We start from the raw sequence: 22,060 nt of genomic DNA on the forward strand, positions 1-22,060 counted from the left end.
TGTGAGGAAGACTGGCCCTGAGCTAACATCTGTTGCCAATCTTCCTCTTTTTGCTTGAGGAGGACTGGCCCTGAGCTAACAACTGTGCCAATCTTCCTCTATTTTGTATGTGGGTTGCCACCACAGCATGGCTTGATGAGCAGTGTGTAGGTCTGCACCCACAATCCGAACCTGCGAACCCCAGGCTGCCGAAGCAGAGCGCACAAACTTAACCACTATGACACTGGGCTGGCCCCTTAATCATTTCTTTAAAGGCCCTATATCCAAATACAGTCACATTCTGAGGTACTAGGGTTAAGGTTTCAACATATGAATTTGGGGAGGACACAATTCAGCCCATAACAGCAGCACAATATGGGTAGCAAATGTATGGTTAAACTATAAAACACTGATTTAGAAAAACTTAAAAAGACCTAAAGAAATGAAGAGATATATCATGTTAATTGATTGAAAGATTCAATATTGTTAAAATTTCAATTCTCAGTCCAGCCACCCTGCAAGAAAAAGAAACTTAAGGAGAGTGATGTCAGAATCACGGCAGAGTGAGCTGTTCCCTTAGTGTCTCCTCCCTAAGATACAACCAAAAGGACATTCATTAACGAACAGAGGATACCTAAACAGCACAATAGGATGTCTGAGAGATCCACACAGCCATACGTCTGAAGGCAAGGGTACCAGATCCCCAGAAAGCAGCAGAAGGAGGTGAGTCGATCTCCTCCCCCTCCCCAGTGGCAGCGATCTATGTCATGGGTCCAAATGCACTGGACCAGCTGGTGTGCGACTCTAAGAAGAGGCAGGGGAACAGGCAGGCCTCTGTACGAACGCTGTCACTTTTGGAGTTGCATCCTAGCGCCCAGGAACACTCCACACAGAGGTGGCTCAGCCACTGTGTGGGCGCCCCCACCAAGCCCAGCAGCCAAAGTGGGCCGCCAGTGAGTGCAGAGCAGGCTTGTGCATGTGAAAGAAAGAGCCCCTCTTCCCCCTTCCCACCTGGCGCACCAGCTCTGCTGGTCGGCCAGAGCAGCAGATCTGCACCAGAGTGCACCTACATATGTGACCTGCCAAATAGCAGCAACCAGCAAATGCAGATGAGCCCTATCAGCACAACTACCAGCAGACAGGCACAAATTGCAGTGGATGCAGCGGGTTCAAAAAACACAGCTCCTGCCCCTCAAGTGGTGGCAGGTGGAATCTGCGACCAGATACTACTACTATGCATCGGCAAAGGTCCACTTCATCAAACACCATGAAAAAATACATTAACACTCTGGAACAGAAGAAAAATGATAATTCCATCCTGAAGTCACAGAAATTTAGAATGTAAATGACAGAGAATTCAAAATAGTTATCATAAAGAAACTCAACAAATTACAAGAAATCTCAGAAAGACAGTTCAATGGCCTCAGGAATAAAATTAATGACAGGAGGAATTCTTCACAAAGAGATTGAAAATCTTAAAAAAAAACACAAACAGAAATGCTGGAGACAAAGAATACAATGAAATAAAAAACAATCTCGAAACCTTAAAAAACAGAGCTGACATTATGGAGGACAGAATTAGTAATTTAGAGGACAGAAATATAAAAATGCTTCACATGGAAGAGAGAGAACGAAGAACTTTAAAAAATGAAGAAATTCTCCAAGAAATATCCGACATCCCCTACAAGAAATGATCAAGAATGCCCTCCAACCTGAAACAGAAAGGAAAAGGTTTACAAAGCCTTGAGCAAGAAGATAGACAAAACCAGAAAATTGCAGCTCTCTATCAAAACAGGTTAGCAAACAATTATAACATTAAAGATAAAGGGAAGGAAAGCATCAAAATAACTATAAACACTTCATTTTAATCACAAACTCACAACATAAAATGGAATAATATGTGACAACAATAACTTAGATGGGGAAGAAGAAAGGGATGGAACCTGCTTAGACTAATGGAGATAAGAGGCTATCAGAAAATGGACTATCTCACCTATGAGATCTTTTATACAAACCTCATGGTAACCACTAAATAAAGAATCAAAACAGAGACACAAATCATAAATAAAGACAAAACTGAGAAAAGCATCATAGAAAATCACCAAACTGAAATGGAAGTCACAAATACAGGGGAAGAGAAACAAGGGAAATCTAGGACAATCAGAAAAGAAGAGATAAAATATCAGTATTAAGCCCTCATAAACCAACAATCACTCTAAATGTAAATGGACTGCATTCTCCAATCAAATGACACAGAGTGGCTGGATGGATTAAAAAACAAGACCCAACAATATGCTGCCTCCAGGAAACACATCTCAACTCTAATGACAAACATAGGCTCAGAGTGAAGGGATGGAAGACAATACTCCAAGCAAATGGCAAGCAAAAGAAAGCAGGTGTTGCCATACTTCCATCAGACAAAGCAGACTTCAAGAGAAAAAAGGCAATGAGAGACCAAGAAGGGCAGTATATAATGATAAAAGGGACACTCCATCAAGAGGACATAACACTTATGAATATATATGTACCTAACACAGGAGCACCAAAGTACATAAAGCAAATATTAACAGATCTAAAGGGAGAAATTAACAGCAAAACAATAATAGTAGCAGCCCTCAAAACCCCACTTACATCAATGGATAGATCATCCAGACAGAAAGTCAACAAGGAAATAGTGGAATTAAATGAAAAACTAGACCAGATGGACTTAATAGATATATACAGAACATCCCATCCAAAAACATCAGAATACACATTTTTCTAAAGTGCACATGGAACATTCTCAAAGATAGACCATATGTTGGGAAACAAGGCAAGCCTCAATAAATTTAAGAAGATTGAAATCATATCAAGCATAGTTTCTGAGCATGATGCTATGAAACTAGAAATCAACTACAAGAAAAAAGCTGGGAAAGTCACAAATATGTATAGGCTAAACAACATGCTACTGAACAACCATTGAATCAATGAAGAAATCAAATGATAAATGAAAAAATATCTGGAGACAAATGAAAACACATCATACCAACTCATGGGACACAGCAAAAGCGGTTCTAAGAGGGAAATTCATAGCAATACAGGCCCACCTCAACAAACAAGAAAAATCTCAAATAAGTAATCTTAAACTACACCTAACAGACTCCTATTCAAAACAGTACTGGAGGTTTTGGCCAGAGCAATTAGGCAAGAAAAAGAAATAAAAGGTATCCAAACTGAAAAGGAAGAAGTGAAACTCTTGCTGTTTGCAGATGACATGATCCTATATATAGAAAACTCTAAAGAATCCACTGGAAAACTATTAGAAATAATCAACAACTACAGCAAAGTTGCAAGGTACAAAATCAACTTAGAAAAACCAGTTGCATTTCTATACTCTAATAACAAACTAACAAAAAGAGAACTCAAGAATACAATCCCATTTACAATCACAACAAAAAGAATAAAATATCTAGGAATAAATTTAGCAAGGATGTGAAATACCTATACACTGAAAAGTATAACACATTATTGAAAGAAGGCAAAGATGACATAAAGAAATGGAAAGATGTCCTATGCATATGGATTGGAAGAATAAACATAGCTAAAATGTCCACATTACCTAAAGCAATCTATAGATTCAATGCAATCCCAATCAGAATCCCAATCACATTCTTCAAGGAAATAGAACAAAGAATCCCAAAATGTATATGACAACAAAAGACCCCAGATAGTGAAAGTAATCCTGTGAAAAAAGAACAAAGCTGGAGGCATCACAATCCCTGACTTCAAAATATACTACAAAGCTATAGAAATCAAAACAGCATGGTACTGGCACAAAAACAGGCACACTGATCAATGGAACAGAACTGAAAGCCCAGAAACAAAACCACACATCTCTGGACAGCTACTCTTCGACAAAGGAGCCAAGAACATACAATGGAGAAAGGAAAGTCTCTTCAATAAATGGTGTTGGGAAAACAGGACAGCCACATGCAAAAGAATGAAACTATACCTTAAGGATAAGGTGTAAGAACATCATACACAAAAATTAACTCAAAATGGATTAAAAACCTGAAGGTAAGACCTGAAACCACAGAACTCCTGGAAGAAAATATAGGCAGTACACTCTTTGACATCAGTCTTAGCACCATCTTTTCGAATACCATGTCTACTTAGGCGTGGGAAACAAACAAACAAACAAAAACAAATGGGACTATATCAGACTAAAGAGCTTACGCAAGGCAAAGGAAATCAGGAACAAAATGAACAGACAACCCACCAACCGGGAGAAAATATTTACAAATCATATATCTAACAAGGGGTTAATCTCCAAAATATTATAACTCATACAACTCAACAACAAAAAGACAAACAACCTGATCAAAAAATGGGCAGAGGATATGAACAAACATTTTTCCAAAGAAGATACACAGATGGCCAACAGGCACATGAAAAGATGTTCAACATCACTAATCATCAGGGAAATGCAAATCAAAACTACAATGAGATATCACCTTACACCTGTTAGAAAGGCTATAATTACCAACACAAAAAATAACAAATGTTGGAGAGGGTATGGAGAAGTGGGAACCCTCAAACAGTGCTGGTGAGAGTGCAAACTGGTGCAGCCACTATGGAAAACACTATGGAGATTTCTCAAGAAATTAAAAATAGAAATACCATACGATCCAACTATCCTACTACTGGGTATTTATCCAACCTTGAAACCAACAATTCAAAGAGATTTATGCTCCCCTATGTTCACTGCAACATCATTCACAATAGCCAAGACATGGAAGCAATCCAAGTGCCATCAACTGATGAACGGATAAAGAAGATGTGGTATATGTATACAATGGGATACTACTCAGCCATAAAAAAGACAAACTCGTCCCATTTGCAACATGGATAGACCTTGAGGGTATTAAGTTAAGTGAAATATGCCAGAGAGAGAATGACAAACACGGCATGATTTCACTCAAAAGTAGAAGATAAACACATGGACAAAGAGAACAGATTAGTGGTTACCAGAGGGGAAGGGGGTTTGGGGGTGGGTGAAAGGGGTAAACAGGCACACATATATGGTGATGGATAAAAATTAGACTATTGGTGCTGAGCACAATGCAGTATGTACAGGAACTGATAAATATAACGTAACCTAAAATTTCACAATGTTATGAACTATTATGACCTCAATAAAAAAAAATGTCAATTCTCCCCAAATTTATAATACAATATAATCCTTATCAAAATCCCAGCAGGAATTTTCTGTAGAAATTGAAAAGCTGATTATAAAAGTTATATGAAAAGAAAAAGAACAAGTCAAACCATTTCGGAAAAGCAAACTAGTTGGAAGTCACATCCTACCTGATTTCAAGACTTACCATTTACAACTGTATCAAAAAGAATAAAATACCTAGGAGGACAAATTTAACCAAGGTGGTGAAAGACCTATACACTGAAAACTATGAGACACTGATGAAAGAAATTGAAGAAGACACAAATAAATGGAAAGATATTCCATGCTCATGGATTGGAAGAATTAATATTGTTAATATGTCCATACTATCCAAAGTAATCTATAGATTCAATGCAATCCCTATCAAAAATCCAATGGCATATTTCACAGAAATAGAAAAAACAATCGTAAAATTTGTATGGAACCACTAAAGACCCCAAATAGCCAAAGCAATCTTGAGAAAAAAGAACAAATCTGGAGGCCTCATACTTCCTAATTTCAAACTCTATTATGAAGCTATAGTAATCAAAAAAGTATGCTACTGGCAAAAAAAAAAAAGTCCCAAGGGAACAGAATCGAGACCCCAGAAACAAATCCGTGTATCTATGGTCAATTAATTTACCACAAGGGAGCCAAGAATACACAGTGAGGAAAGGACAGTCTCTTCAATAAATGCTGTTGGGAAAACTGGACAGCCACATGTGAAAGAATGAAACTAGACTCCTATCTTACACCACACACAAAAATCAACTCAAAATGGATTAAAGACTTGAACATAAGACCTGAAACCATAAAAGTCCTAGAAGAAAACATAGGCAGTAAGCTCCTCAACACCAGTCTTGGCAATGATTTTTCTGGATTTGACACCAAAAGCAAAGGCAACAAAAGCAAAAATAAACAAGTGGGACTACATCAAACTAAAAAGTTTTCTGCATAGCAGTGGAAGCTATCAACAAAATGAAAAGGCAACCTACAGAATAGGAGAAAATATCTGCAAATCATATACCTGATAAGTTCTTAATATTCAAAACATATAAAGAACTCATATAATTCAGCAAAACAAAAAAACAAAAACAAACCGGATTAGAATATAATCAGATTAAAAAATAGGCAGAGGAAAAGAACAGACATTTTTCCAAGGAAGCCATTCAAATGGCCAACAGGTACACAAAAATTGCTCAATATCACTAATCATCAGGGAAATGCAAATTAAAACCACAATGACATATCACCTCACACCTGTTAGAATGGCTATCATCAAAAAGACAAGAGGTAAGTGTTGGCTAAGATGTGGAGAAAAGGGAACTCGTAAGCACTGTTGGTGGGAATGTAAATTGGTGTAGCCACAATGGAAAAGTGTGGAGAGTCCTCAAAAATTAAAACTAGAACTAGTATATGATCCAGCAATCTCACCTCTTTGGTTTATCCAAAGGAAATTAAAACAGGATATCAAAGAGATATCTGCACTCCCATGTTCACTGTGATGTTATTCACAATAGCCAAGATATGCAAACAACTTAAGTATCCATCAAACAGATGAACGGATAAAGATGTTATTTATATATATATTATATATATATATATAATAGAATATTATTCAGACATGAGAAAGAAGGAAATCCTGCCATTTTTGACAACATGGATGGACCTTGAGGGCATTATGCTAAGTGAAATAAACCGGACTGAAAACGTCAAATACTGCATGGTATCACTTTTATATGGAATTTAAAAAAAAAAAATTCAAACTCACAGAGAGTAGAAAAGGGGTTGCCAGGGGTTGGGAGCTGGGAGAAATAGGGAGAAGCTGGTAAAAGGCTACAAACTTTCAGCAATAACATAAATAAGATCTGAAGATCTAATAATGTAAAACATGGTGACTATAGTTCATACTGTTCATATAATTTAAATTTTCTAAGAGAGTAGAACTTAAATGTTCTCAAAAAAAAAAAAAAGGTAAATATGTGAGATAACAGATGTGTTAATTAACTAGAGGAAATCTTTTCACAATGTATATGTATATCAAATCACCACAATGTACACATTAAGTATTTTACAATTTTATTTGTCAATTATACCTCAACAAAGCTGAAATAAATTGTTTTTTTTTAAAACAAATCTATTGCAGAAAGTGAAGAACATATAGCTTCAAGAGATATTTAGGTGTTAAAACTTTAAGACTTGTGGGGCTGGCCCTGTGGCCTAGTGGTTGGGTTCAGCACACTCTGCTTCAGCAGCCCAGGTATCGGTTCCTGGGCACAGACCTACACCACTTGTTGGTGGCCATGCTGTGGCAGGTGACCCACATACAAAATTGAGTAAGACTGTCACAGATGTTAGCTCAGGGTGAATCTTCCTCAAGCAAAATGAGGAAGATTGGCAACAGATGTTAGCTCAGGGCACATCTTCCTCAGCGGAAACAAAAAAAAAACTTTTAAGACTTATAACTGAAACTTTGTTTCTGAGACAAGCCAAACAAGCATTCATGATGGGGTGATTCTTTTTTTATAAATTGTTTTTTGATTTAAACTGTAAAACCACTTCAAGTCAAATCAAAACTCTTAGTGAGGGTTTACTGTTTTGCACTGCACTTTCTTGGGAAACTTGGAAAAGCTAGAAAACAGACTCCCTGCAGATTAGGAAGTCATCTATACAGAAAGCAGCACGATAACAGTAGAAAGAACATCAGTGGTAGGGCTGTAAATCTGTTTGAAGACAGGGAGAAAAAAAAAGAAAAGAAACCTGAATTCAAAATTTGGCTCAGCAAGCTACAACCTATATGATCTTAGGCAAAACATTTAACCTCTCTAAGATTTTATTTCCTGAGCAAAATAAAGATCATAATACCTAACTTGCTGGATTATAAAAAGGATTAAAGATAAAAATATGCAAAAATCTAGAGGTGTGCTAGGTGTTAAATATAAATAATAGATACCCTCATATAGTAATCCTTTGCCAAATGTGTGGCATGGCATATAATAGAAACTCAGTATAAGAAGACATATTACATAGTTATCCTCTGCCTATTTTCACATACGCACTTGATTTTAAAAAGGAACATGATCTAGCATAGATCATGTGTTTGAGACTCTCTTGATATATAGATACATTAAGCACAGAAGGGGGGAGAAAGTCCTCTTAAGCATCATTGAAAACTAAGAGAGAACCTAACAGTTACACAAGCACTTTTTCTAAAACTTATAAAACCTTAAGAATAAAAAAGTCAATAAAATTGTAAAACACAAGACACATTAACCCAGAAACGACTTAGGGGTGCAGTCATCATAGCATAAAGCTGATAGAAGAACTAGACTCAGAAGACTGGCACAGAAATTCTCCTTAACATCTAAAGAAGATTAAAAAAAAAAAAGACTTACCATGAATATATATTTACTTATATAGTAAATAAGACTATGGTTATCAGTGAAAGGACAGACACAGATCAAAGGAACAGATGTAGAAATCACTGGAGAAGAACAAAGCCAGAAACAGACTCAACTCAATGGAGAAAGACAGTCTTTTCAACAACTGAAACTGAAATGACTAGAAATACAAATGTAAAAATAGAATGATGATTCAGCACATGCATCATACAAAAATTAACACAAAATGGATCACAGACCTAAATATAAAACCTAAAACTACAAAATTTTTAGAACACAGAAAATCTTTTTCACCTTGTGTTTGGCAAAGATTTCAGAGATATGACATAAAAAGCTTCATCCATAAAATAAAATACTGATAAATTGGATTTCATCAAAATTTAAAACCTCCACTTGTCAAAAGAGACTGTTAAAGAAAAAAAAGCTCAGTAAGATTATGAAAAAATACTGCAAAACACTAAAGTGTTAAGGGTAATGGTACACATCATCAACTTACTCTCAAATGGTTTAAGGAAGAAACTTCTTGACACTATTTTCACAACTTTGAAATTATTTCAAAAGAAAAAAAGTTAAAAATGAAAAGAGAAATTAGAATTAAAAAAAAGAGAAAGCGAGGGGCCGGCCTGGCAGCATAGTGGTTAACGTCACGCGCTCAGCTTTGATGGCCCACGGTTTGCAGGTTTGGATCCTGGGTGCGGACATACACACCACTTATCAAGCCATGCTGTGGCAGGTGTCCCACATATAAAGTAGAGGAAGATGGGCACGGATGTTAGCCCAGAGCCAATCTTCCTCGGTAAAAAGAGGAGGACTGGCAACAGATGTTAGCTCAGGGCTAATCTTCCTCACCAAAAAATAAAAAAATAAAAAATAATAAAATAAATTTAAAAAAAGAGAGGGGCCGGCCCGGTGGCGCAAGCAGTTGATTGCACATGCTCCGCTTCGGCGGCCCAGGGTTCACAGGTTTGGATCCCAGGTGCGCACTGACCCACCGCTTGGTAAGCCATGCTGTTGGCAGTGTCCCATATAAAGTAGAGGAAGATGGGCACAGATGTTAGCTCAGGGCCACTCTTCCTCCAGGGAAAAAAAAGGGGAGGATTGGCATCAGATGTTAGCTCAGGGCTAGTCCTCCTCACAAAAAAAAAAAAAAAGGAAAATAAAAAAAGAGAAAGCGAGAATACATATTTTCTTTTTGTTGATAAGAGATAAGGTATATAATGAAAAAAGAAATCATGAAGTAAAAATCTAATAACTTAGATTACAAAAAAAGTAAGCTTTGGCATGGTGAAAATAAATGTATCAGATAAAAAACAAATTGGAAAAAAACATTTTTGTAAATGATAAACAGCGATAATTTCCTTAATTGGAAAACCATAATCCAACAAAAGACATGAACAGCAGTTTCCAAAAATAGAAATTCAAATACCCAATAAACTTATGAAAATAAGTCCTATCTTACTCATAAAGAAATGAAAATAAAAACCAGAAAATAACATTTTTTCATTTACTAGAAGAAATTTAATATTTGTTAATACTCAAAACTAATGAGAACAGAGAAACACACACTCATTTACTGTTGGTGGGACTATAAATTAGTACTCAATCTAGAAAGGAAATTTGGCAAAGTTCATGAAAACATAAAATTCACATATCTTTTTATTCAACAATTCCACTTACAGGAATTTATCCAGTAGATAAAAATATACCCACATATGTGTACAAAGAAGTTCAAACCAGTATTTTTTATAACTACAGACACTCAAAACAATATGAATGCCCATCAAAAGGGGATTATGTTAGGCACAGGATGGTACACTCACACAATTCAACAATATATCGACATAAGAAAATAAGGTAGATGTGTATGTGCTAACAGGAAAATATCTCTAAGGTATATAACATATAGGATAACAGTAAGTATAATGATCCCATTCATGTAAACTTTAAGTACATAAGAATATATATACACGTACATACACACACACAGGCAGGCACATGTTTGTATGTGCACATACTAGTACATGCCATAAACATTTTTGGAAAACTAGAGAATTAGTGTTTAACAGTGTGACCATTGAGGAGAGGGAGTGAAGGCTGGAGGACTGAAGGAAAGCAGATTTATCATTTTATACCTTTCTTTACTATCTGCATCTTTTACTATTTTATCATTTTCTTTTAAAATGTAATTTTCAAAGGTGTATTCAAAACGAATTAAACTGTTTTACCATAAATTCCTGTGGTTGTTACAAATACTATCTGTGAAATTTTTCTTAATTCATGCTTTTATTAATTTTGAAAATAACATTCATTACCTGAAATGATTTGACAGGGTCATGTACTTCAGTTGCCGCTTTTGGTTTTGGAATGCTTTCAACCAATTCCAAAATCCCTTGCAGTTTTTTATCTGAGATTCGTAAAGAAATCAGTGGTAACTTTCCAAAAATCTTGAATCTGTTTCAACAAGGTAGGAATCATTATAAAGCAACTTTCATCCCCATTTAAGTGCATTAGACAACTGTCCCCCTTAAATTATCCAAGAATAGTCAAATGTGATTTTAAGCACTAAAAATTATCCACACAGTGCATGGGACAAATTATCCCATAGTTTCCACTCAAATTTCCATTTACCTTATTGACCAGTCTTATTAGACGAACTAACCTCATTACTTTTCAGAGGCTTATTTTCTAATGTTATTATGTTTATTATCCCTCTAATATTTGCTAAAGACAGTTGACAATTACTATTTATCACGTTTATTACATGACAGGCATTAAGGAAAGCACTTGATATGCATTATTGTAAATAGTTCTCACAGCCTATGAGGTAGACAACCTATTTCTGCTTCTGGTTTCTTATAAGTTCCCACATGTACGTGGCTCCTATCAGGAAACGAAGGCTTATAAGCAAGTTCAAATAATTTGTCCAAGAGATTATATATCTAAAACCATGTTTAAAAATGAGATCTGACTGAAAAAGAAAAACCATATGATCATATAAATAGATGCATATTGCAAAATCCAATACCCATTCATGATAAAAACTCTCAGTACACCAGGATAAAGGAGAACATCTTGGAAAAACCTACAGCTAACATCATACTTAATGATGAGAAACTCTAAGTTTTCCCACTAAAATTAAGTAGAAAGCAAATATGTCTCTCTCACCACTCCTTTTCAACATCATACTGGAAGTCCTTGCCAATGCCGTAAGGCAAGAAAAAGAAATAAAAGGTACATAGATTGGCAAATAAGACATAAAACTGTCTTTGTTCACAGATGACATAATCATCTATGCTTCTGAAAGAATTTTAAAAAAACAAAAACTCCTGGAACTAATAAGCCATTATAGTAAGGTTGCAGGATACAAGGTTAACATATAACAGTCAATTGCTTTCCTACATACAAACAATGGACAAGAGAATTTGAAATTAAAAACACAATACCATTTATATTAGCACCCCAAAAATGTAATACTTACGTATAAATCTAACAGAATATATACAAGATCTATATAAGGAAAACTGCAAAACTCTGATGAACGAAATCAAAGAACTAAATAAATGAAGAGATAGTCCATGGATAGAAAGACTCAATATTGTCAAGATGTCAGTTCCCCCCAAACTGATCTACAGAGTCATTGTAATCACAATAAAAATCCCAGTAAATTATTTAATGGAAATTGACAAACTGACTCTAAAGTTTATATGGAGAGGCAAAAAACTCAAACAGCCAACATAATATTGAAGGAGAAGAACAAGGTTAGAGGATTGACAGTCCCTGACTTCAAGACTTATAAAGCTACAGTAAGCAAGACACTGTGATAGTGACAAAAGAATAGACAAAGAGATCAATGTAATGAAATAGAGAGCCCAGGAACAGACTTGGGTCTATTATGATACCATAATGATGGATACAAGTCATTATGCGTTTGTCCAAACCTATACAATGTACAACACCAGAGCAAATCATAATGTAAACTATGGACTTTGGGTGATTACGATGTGTCAATGTAGGTTCATCAATTGTAACAACTGTACCACTCTTGGGAGATGCTGTTAATGGGGGAGGATATTATGCATGGGTGAATACAAGGGGTATATGGGAAATCTCTGTATCTTTTTATTAACTTTTCTGTGACCCTAAAACTGCTCTAAAATAATGTCTTTAAATAACAATAATAATAATAAAGAGACTGACATCAAAGAGAAAGTTTTCATTCACCATTTTTATCCCTGCATTCTTCCTAAAACTTACTTTTTCAACTCACACACACTGACTACTAATGTTATCATTCTAAAGATATATCTGAATTCCTCAAAAAAAAACTATAAGCTTTCTTTTACTTTCAATAGCCTAAATATCTGTAATTAATTCCATACATCCTGGTTTAACTTAGGTACATACTATGGATCAGTCTCATTAATGTATCTAAACTTCCCAATTTCTTTAAATATGCCAGTTGTACAACCTGAAGATGATGGGTGCCAAAATACTACCTACCAAATAATAGAGGACTTCTTTTTATTTGTCTTAAACTTTTTAAGCTCAAACTTCAAAGGAAGCTGCCTCATACTTTAGAGTTGCAGGATTTCATATAACATCATTCTCACTTTATACTGCTCACAACTTACAAAACTGAAACTAAATGCTTCTTAGATTTCATCTTTTTAAATCATTATAGCTTCTCCCTGTGATTAAAATGGTATACTTCTCTGGTCCTAACTTAGAGCCATTTTAGTATCATTAGACTACTAGTTCAAATGACTTTCCTGGTGTCTTTTTCCTTTTATTAATCATGTTTGGCTATAATGCACTGGACCAGAGGCTGACAAACTATGGCCATGGGCTAATCCAGCCTGCTGCTTATTTCTGCAAATAAAGTAATATTGGAACACAGCCATGCCCATTCATTATGTATTGTTTACAGCTCCTTTCATGCTAAAACAGCAGAGTCGAGTAGTCGCGACAGACAATACAAACTTCAAGCCTAAAATATTTACGATCTGGTCCTTTATAGAAAAAGTTTCCTGACTGTTACACTGGATTAATTTCTCATGATCTTGCGTTCCCTTATCTATATAGATATTTTAATCAGCTATTTTAATTCCTGCCACGCCATACATATTCCCTGCATTACAGGACATAAATTCTCCATAATCACATAATGATAGAACAATCCAAAGCAAGGTTAAGTTACCATTTTCTTCCCTCAGAGTAATATCACCTCCTTTTTTCTGGTATCCCATAACTTCCTAGATTCTAGCATACTTACCAAGTAAAAAGAAAACTAAACTATCAGAAAAAGATGAATTTATAATCACAGGTTTACAACAGGAAATCACATACATCTTTGTTCTTTATCACATACTGACAAACTTTACAACAATAAATATTAGACAACAGTAAAAAGGCAGGGGATCATTTGAGAAGGAACCAAAGAACCTAAGCCTTGTATCTAAAATCAAATTATACCTAATACTAGATTATAAAAAATAGCAAATATGTAGAATGCCTTTCTTTCCTCTCTCTTTCTCAAACCAAACCCTTGGTATTCCTCTGCCTTAAGACTCTCAGAGTGCAGTTTGATTTTCTAGAAGAAGGAAGTCTGGGATAACAAGACTTAGTACACTGCACAATGTTTGCTAGTAGATAGAGTCACTATAATTTAAAAGGCAACAAGAAGGGTGCAGGTTTCTCTTAGAAAGTATCTTTTTCAATCACAATGGAATGAAACTAAAAATCAATAGCAGAAGAAAATGTAAAAATCACAAATATGTGGAAATTAAACAACACACTCACTGTTAAACAAGGAGTCAAAGAAAAGATCCTAAGGGAAATAAGAAAATATCTTGAGACAAGTGAAAATAAAAACACAATATACCAAAATTTACAGGATGCAGCAAAAGCCATGTTGAGGGAAATTTATAGCTGTAAACACTCACATTAAAAAAGAAGAAAGATCTCAAATCAACAACGTAACTTTACATCTTAAGGAACTTAGAAAAAAGAGCCAACTAAACCAAGTTAGCAGAAGTAAGGAAACAAAGATGAGAGCAGAGAGAAACAAATAGAGAATGGAAAAACAATAGAAAAACAACAAAATTCACAGTTGGTTCTTCAAAAAGATCAACAAAATTGAAGAACCTTGAGCTAGACTGAGAAAAAAAGAGAAAAGACTCAAAATCAGAAATGAAAGTGGGGACATCTACCAATTATACAGAAATAAGGATTATAAGAGACTACTAAGAATGCTTTTACACTAACAATTGGATAACCTAGATGAAGTACACAAATTCCTAGAAACACAAACATATCAACACTGGATTGTGAAGAAACAGAAAACCCATAGACCCATAACTAGTATGGAGACTGAATCAGTAATCAAAATCTCCCAACAAAGAAAAGCCCATGATCAGATTGTTTCACTAGTGAATTCTACCAAAAATTTACAGAAGAATTAAAACAAATTCTTCTCAAACTCCTCCAAAAAATTGTAGGGAAAGAAACACTTCCTAACTCATATTAAGGCCAGCATTACTCTGATATCAAAGCCAGACAAAGACACTACAAGAAAAGAATAATACAGACCAATATATCCCTTATGCACATTGATGCAAAGATCCTCAACAAAATACTAGCAAACAGAATTCAACAGCACATGAAAAGGATTATACACCATGACCCAGTAGGATTTATTCCTGGAAGGCAAGCATGGTTCAACATATGAAAACAGATCAATGTAATACACCACATTAACAGAATGAAGGGAAAAAAAACACATGATCATCTCAATTGATGAAGAAAAAGCATTTGAAATAATCAACATGTTTTCATGACAAAAACACTCAACAAACTAGGAATAGAAGGAAACTACCTCAACATAATAAAGGTCATACATGAAAAAAACCACAGTTAACATACTCAGTAGTGAAAGACTGAAAGCTTTTCCCCTATGCTCAGGATAAAGGATGCCTGCTCAAATCACTTCTATTCAACATAGTATTAGAAAGTCTAGCCGCAGTAATTAGGCAAGAAAAAGAAATAAAAAGCATCCATATCGGAGAGGAAAAAGTGAAATTGCCTCTGTTCAAAGATCAAGTGGTCTTATATGTAGAAAACTCTAACAATTCCACAAAAAAAGATAGAAATGTTAGAACTAATAAGCAAATTCAGCAAAGCTGCAGGATACAAAATCAACTTGAGAAAATCAATTGAGTTTCTATACACTAACAATGAACAATCTGAAAAGGAAATTAAGAAAATAAGTCCATTTACAGTAGCATCAAAAAGAACAAACTTAACCAAGAAAGTAAAAGATATACACTGAAAACTACAAAATGCTGCTTAAAGAACTTACAGAAGACACAAATAAATTGAAAGACATCTCATGTTCATTGACTGAAAGACAATATTAAGATGTCACTACTCAAAGCACTTACAGATTCAATGCAATCTATACCAAAATCTCAATAACACCTTTTACAAAAATAGAAAAACCCATCCTAAAATTCATATGAAATCTCGAAGGGCCCCAAATAGCCAAAACAATCTAGAAAAAGAACAAAGTTGGATGCCTCGCACTTCCTGATTTCAAAACTTACCACTAAGCTACAGTAATAAAAACAGTGTGGTACTGACATATAGGCAAATACAGAGACCAAGGGAATAGAACAGAAAGCCCAGAAATAAACCTTCATAAATATGGTCAAATGATTTTTGACGAGGGTGCCAAGACTATTCAATGGGGAATGGACAATCTTTTCAACAAATGGTGCTGGGAAAACTAAATATCCAGGTACAAAAGAATGAAGCTGGATCCTTACCTTACACCATATCCAAAAATTAACTCAAAATAAATCAAAGACCTAAACATAAGAACTGAAAGTATAAAACTCTTTGAAAAAAACATACAGGAAAAGCTTCATGACATTGGATTTAGTAATAACTTTTTGGCTATAACACCAAAAACACAGGCAACGAAGAGAAATTAGACTTAGTCAAAATTTAAAACTTTTGTGCATCAAAGGACATTATTAAAAGAGTGATAAATAAGGCAATCCACAAAATGAGAGAAAATACTCACAAATCATATATCCAATAAAGAGTTAATATTCAGAATATATTAAAAGACAAAAAATACTCCTACAACTCAACAACAAAAAAACAAACAACCCAAAAGATGGGCAAAAGACTTGGATGGACATTTCTCCAAAGAAATATATAAATTGCCAATAAGTAAATAAAAATATATTGGCTCTAAGGCAATAATGAAACATCACTCAACATCACTAATCATTAGGGAAATGTAATTCAAAACTATAATTAGATACTACTTCACACCTATTAGGATGGTTATTATTTAAAAAAAAAGAAGAAAATAACAAATGTTGGTGAAGAGGTGGAGAAATTGGAACCCTTGTGCATTGCTAGTGGGAATACAAAATGGTGCAGCTGCTGTAGAAAACAGAAGGGTGGTTCCTCTAAAAATTAAAAATCAAATTATCATATGATCCAGCAATTCCACTTCTGGGTATATACCCAAAAAATCTTAAAGCACAGACTTGAACAGATATTTGGATACCAATGTTCATAGCAGCATTATTACAAAAGCCAAACATTATTACAACTTAAACTTCCATCAACAGATGAATGGATAAACAAAATGTGATATATACATACAATGAAGTATTTTTCAGCCTTAAAGACAAATGAAATTCTGAGGTATGCTACAACATGGATCAACCTTGAAGACATTATGCTATATGAAATAACCCAGATACAAAGGACAAATATTATATGATTCCACTTTTATGAGGGACCCTAGAGTAGTCAAATTCATAGAGACATAACACTGAATGGTGACTGACTGAGGCTGGGAGAAGTGGGGAGTGGGACATTATTGTTTAATGGGTACAGACTTTCAGTTTGGGAAGATGACAAGTTGTCTATGGTTGCACAACAATGTGAATGTACTTAACACCACTGAATTATACACTTAAAAATGGTATATTTTATGTTACATATATTTTACCACAAAAAAATCAATCAAATATGGTATTTCTTTAGCTACAGAATTACTGAGAAAATCTACAATCACACGAAACAGAGAATACATACTTGGGCATTCTTGTATCCATGAAAACCATGGCCTTAGAGACTTCCACATTGAAGTGCATAGGTACCAAAATATGCTGTGTAGATACATTGAGTTTTCGTGCTTCTTTCCAATTATCACCTAATTATAGAAAACAGTACATGCTTAACACATGTATAATTTGAAAAAAACATTAAACCTAAAATTACTACCAATACTTCACAATCATACACTACATGATATAGGGAAATCTTCCCACATGTAGATAATCTTAATGCCACATTCCCAGATACACAGAATCAGCAGGTAAATTTTTTTCCCTTTCATTACTTTCCTTCTGCTGTTTCAAAACACTTTCTATGTTTTAACAGGAAAAATGCTTATTAAAACAACAACAACATAGTTTTAATCATATCTACTGTGTATCCACTGATAACCACTACGCCAACCAGACACCTTACCCCAAAAAACAACATGGCTCTAAGGTAATAATGAAAAACGTAGGGAAAAGCACAGTTCTTCAGCATTACCTAATAAAAGCTACCATTTATTCAAGACTTACACCTGGCACTGTTCTAGGCAATGTTTAAATTTTCATTTAATTCTCACAATGATGCCTAATCATCTCATTATAGAAAACTGAAACTCAGAGGAATTTATAACTTGCTTATGGTCAAAAGGCTAGTAAGTGATAAAAGCTGAAATTTACATCCCTGTCTGCTAACATGTGACCTCTGGCAACATTCACTGCAGTGTTACAAGCCTAAATGTTCAATAAGGGAATGGCTAAGTAACTGACAGCATGGCCTTAGAACATTAGATAGCCAATAAAAGTCATGAATTCAAGTGCCCAAAATATTACTGGTAAATGAAAAGAAAATCAGGATATAAAACTATATAAATCATGTAAAAAATGCATTCAAAAATACTCCCACTCATAAACATCACACAAGCACATCCCATACACTGAAAAAATACCAAAAGGATATGCACTGAAATAGCAATGTTCATGTGTGAGCTGTAAGATAAAAGATGATCTTTTTTTGTTTTCTGTATTGTCCAGATTTTCTAAAAGACATGTTTATAATTAGATGAAATAATTTTTAAAATTTATAACAAGATGAATGGCATCTGTATAGTACAATGCATTTTCATATACATTACCTCACTTGAATCTAACAATTCCATCAGTCTGATAAAAAATTCTCAGTCAAGGAAAACCAAGCCAATGAAAGATTAGATACTTGGAGAAAGGTAGTAAAATGGATTTTATTACAATTTTTAAAATTGCAACACTATTGAGATAAATATTTCCTTCACTTCTTAATTTACAGATAAAAAACTAAGATATTTAAAAACGTGTTTCAGTATTTATCAAGACACTTTATGAACAATTACATAAAGTAACCCCAATGTCAAATAAATCCTGCTTAAAAAATATTTAATTATTTAAGAATAGTTAATGCTTATCAAAAACAATTCCAAGGAATTCCAATAATTTTCAGACAATAATAATGAAATACTTAAAAATTTTTTTCACAAAACATCTCAATATCTTAAATATTAAATATGGTTCATGGACTTCAAAAACCAGTGACCAAAATGTATCAAACATACCAAAATGTAGTAATTTATTCCCTGAAAAAAACGTTACAGATCTTCTATAAACAATTTACATTTGCTACCCACTATACTTCTGGCCTCCTTCTACACCAACTGAAATATGATAAAAACAGAAACCAAGTTCATTATCCTAAAACAAATATAAAAGAAAGAAAATCAAAATGCTGCAGTCCTATATAAACTAACATTTTTAAGAACCATTACTTTGGGTTCTCATTGCTTCTTCTTTTATTAGTTAGCTCAGATAATTAAAATTTTACCATAAACATACATATTTAGACCTGTAAATCAGTCACCAATCCAACTCTTTTGAATTATCTGAGTGTTCACTAACACTCCAGGGAGTCAGAAGCAATACGACAGTGGAATGAGGGCTCAATTAGTCTGGGCTCTCTCACTATCTACTTCAGTGACTCTTGACAAGGGAATTTCTGGCTCTGTTGACTTCATCTAAAAAACTAGATCTAGATCAGAGACTCCTGATTAGTACTCCAAAGTGAATGCGGTAAAGGTATAATTAAGACAGTGACCCTCCTCAGTCTATTTTTTTTTTTTTTGGTAAAGAAGACCAGCTCTGAGCTAACATCCAATGCCAATCCTCCTCTTTTTGCTGAGGAAGATTGGCCCTGGGCTAACATTCCTGCCCATCTTCCTCTACTTTATATGGGATGCCGCCACAGCATGGCTTGACAAGCGGGGCATCAGTGCGCGCCTGGGATCCGAACCTGCAAACCCTGGGTTGCTGAAGTGGAGCGCACGCACTTAACCGCTGTGCCACCGGGCCAGCCCCAACTCCTCACTCTTTGTGTGGCTGTTGATGGCCTGAGCTCTCAGAGCCCCTAGGCTGGTTGCCTCTGGCCTTGAGCAGCCTCTTCTGGTTATCCCACCATGTACTACAAATATCATTTTAAATATGTGCCAGCGTTTTCCAGCCTTGGGTTGGAAAACATTGTAGATCAGGATTTCTCAATCTCAGCACTACTGACATTTGGGCCAAATAAATATTTATTGCGGGGCAGCTTTCTTCTACTTTGTATGATGGTTAGTAGCCTCCCTGACATCCACCCACTAGATGGTTGTAGTGCTCCAGTCCCACTTGTGACAACCAAAAATGTCTCCAGACATTGACAATGACTGTTGAGGGATAAAACTGCTCCTAGTTGATATATTGCTCCTTGGCAATATCTACTATCCCTTCTAATTTAAAAATATAAAAGTTCTAATATATTTAGGATGAAGGTCTTCAGAGAAACTATCTAAAAACCTAATTAATCACTTCAGCAAAATGAATCAATAAATAAGGCATTGTATACTTACCAACTCTGCTGTAAAGCAGCTGTATGCTTGTAAGCTGAATATCAAAGGAATCATAAGCTCTATGCATTATTTCTTCAAGTTTGGCCCCACCTTGTTTCATATCTGGTAATTCCGAACGACTTTTACTTGTCACCTTGAAGTTAATTTTTATAGTTTAGACTACGCAAAACACTTCAAACTGAAAATATAAAGCTTTTATCTTTCAGACTATAATATAAAAATGTAATAGGAAAGGACAAACTCACAAGCTGACATACATTATAAGCTGACATACATACTATTAGATATGTCTTTATCCACAACGTATACAGTAAGAAGGCTAGGTATATAGTAAAGATTTACATATTGAGTTAATATCCCAATTATTTATATTAAAAGAGGGGAACCAAGGCAGTCCTTGAAACTAATACATCTAAAATTTTTAAAAATCTGCTAAGAAGCCTTTTTATTAAAAACAAAATTAAGAGACAAATATAGCTTACAAAATTTTTCTGACACAATGACAGATATTTAGATAGCTTTATAAGAAGAAGAGTTCAGAATATTAGAATAGCGAATTTTAGTCCCAACTCTGCCTTTTATGTGACCCCCCCAGCAAGTTATATTTGTACCTCCTCCTTCTTGGAGTACCATGCACATTACTTTTTTCACTTAAATATCTTGGAGATCACTCCATAGCCATATATAAAGATTTTATTCATTTATATTTATATATACATGCATGTGTGTGTATATACATATTTTAACATTTTTTCCTCTATTTTATATAGCTCATGTGAAGTAGACAAGCAAAATTGATTATCTCTGTTTGAAAGGTAATGAATTTTAGGCAAAAGTTTAAGCAAATTACCTAAGATCACAAAACTAGACAGATACCCTTATTCCTGACCTTATGCTCTTTCCACTATACCTTGAATCAATTCCATATTCAAATATGAATAATTAGCTGTGTAAATTTTATTATAAATGTAAATCCAGCAGATGTCTACATAATTACCAACTGAAGAGTAAAAAGTATAATAAAGGAGAATGTCAATATCAAGGAAAGGCACACTTCTGTTAGGCAGCCAGGAAGAGCATTCTAATATTATCCATCCCTCTTGGGTCTTGACCTTTTGTGTGTGCGTGTGTGGAAGATTCCCCCTGAGCTAACATCTGTTGCCAATCTTCCTCTTTTTTTCCTTGAGGAAGATTAGCCCTGAGCTAACATCTGTGCCAATCCTCCTCTATGTTATATGTGGGTCGCTGCCACAGCATGGCTGACCAGCGGTGTAGGTCCACGCCTGGGATCCAAACCCGGGAACCTGGGCCGCTGAAGCAGAGCACACTGAACCTAACCACTACGCCACCTGGCCAGCCTCTCTTGGGTCTTGAAATTGTTATGGCTATTCCTCTACATTTAACGATCTAGAGCAGTATTGTCCAATAGGACTTACTACAATGATGGAA

General features: G+C 34.9%; 1 protein-coding gene across 5 annotated transcripts in view; it reads right to left on the reverse strand.

The window, feature by feature from the left end:
- VPS13A (vacuolar protein sorting 13 homolog A) overlaps positions 1-22,060 on the reverse strand; it is a 249,952-nt gene that overhangs the window by 157,188 nt on the left and 70,704 nt on the right. For all 5 annotated transcript variants that reach the window (XM_058565619.1, XM_058565615.1, XM_058565616.1 and 2 more), the window contains exons 21-23: positions 20,612-20,744; positions 17,695-17,812; positions 10,890-11,028 (exon numbers count right to left, since the gene is read on the reverse strand). In XM_058565619.1, coding sequence (XP_058421602.1) covers positions 10,890-11,028; positions 17,695-17,812; positions 20,612-20,744 — 390 coding nt within the window. The remainder of the gene's footprint in view (positions 1-10,889; positions 11,029-17,694; positions 17,813-20,611; positions 20,745-22,060) is intronic.

Source organism: Diceros bicornis, chromosome 22, assembly GCF_020826845.1.
Source record: "Diceros bicornis minor isolate mBicDic1 chromosome 22, mDicBic1.mat.cur, whole genome shotgun sequence".
Taxonomy (NCBI): Eukaryota; Metazoa; Chordata; class Mammalia; order Perissodactyla; family Rhinocerotidae; genus Diceros; species Diceros bicornis.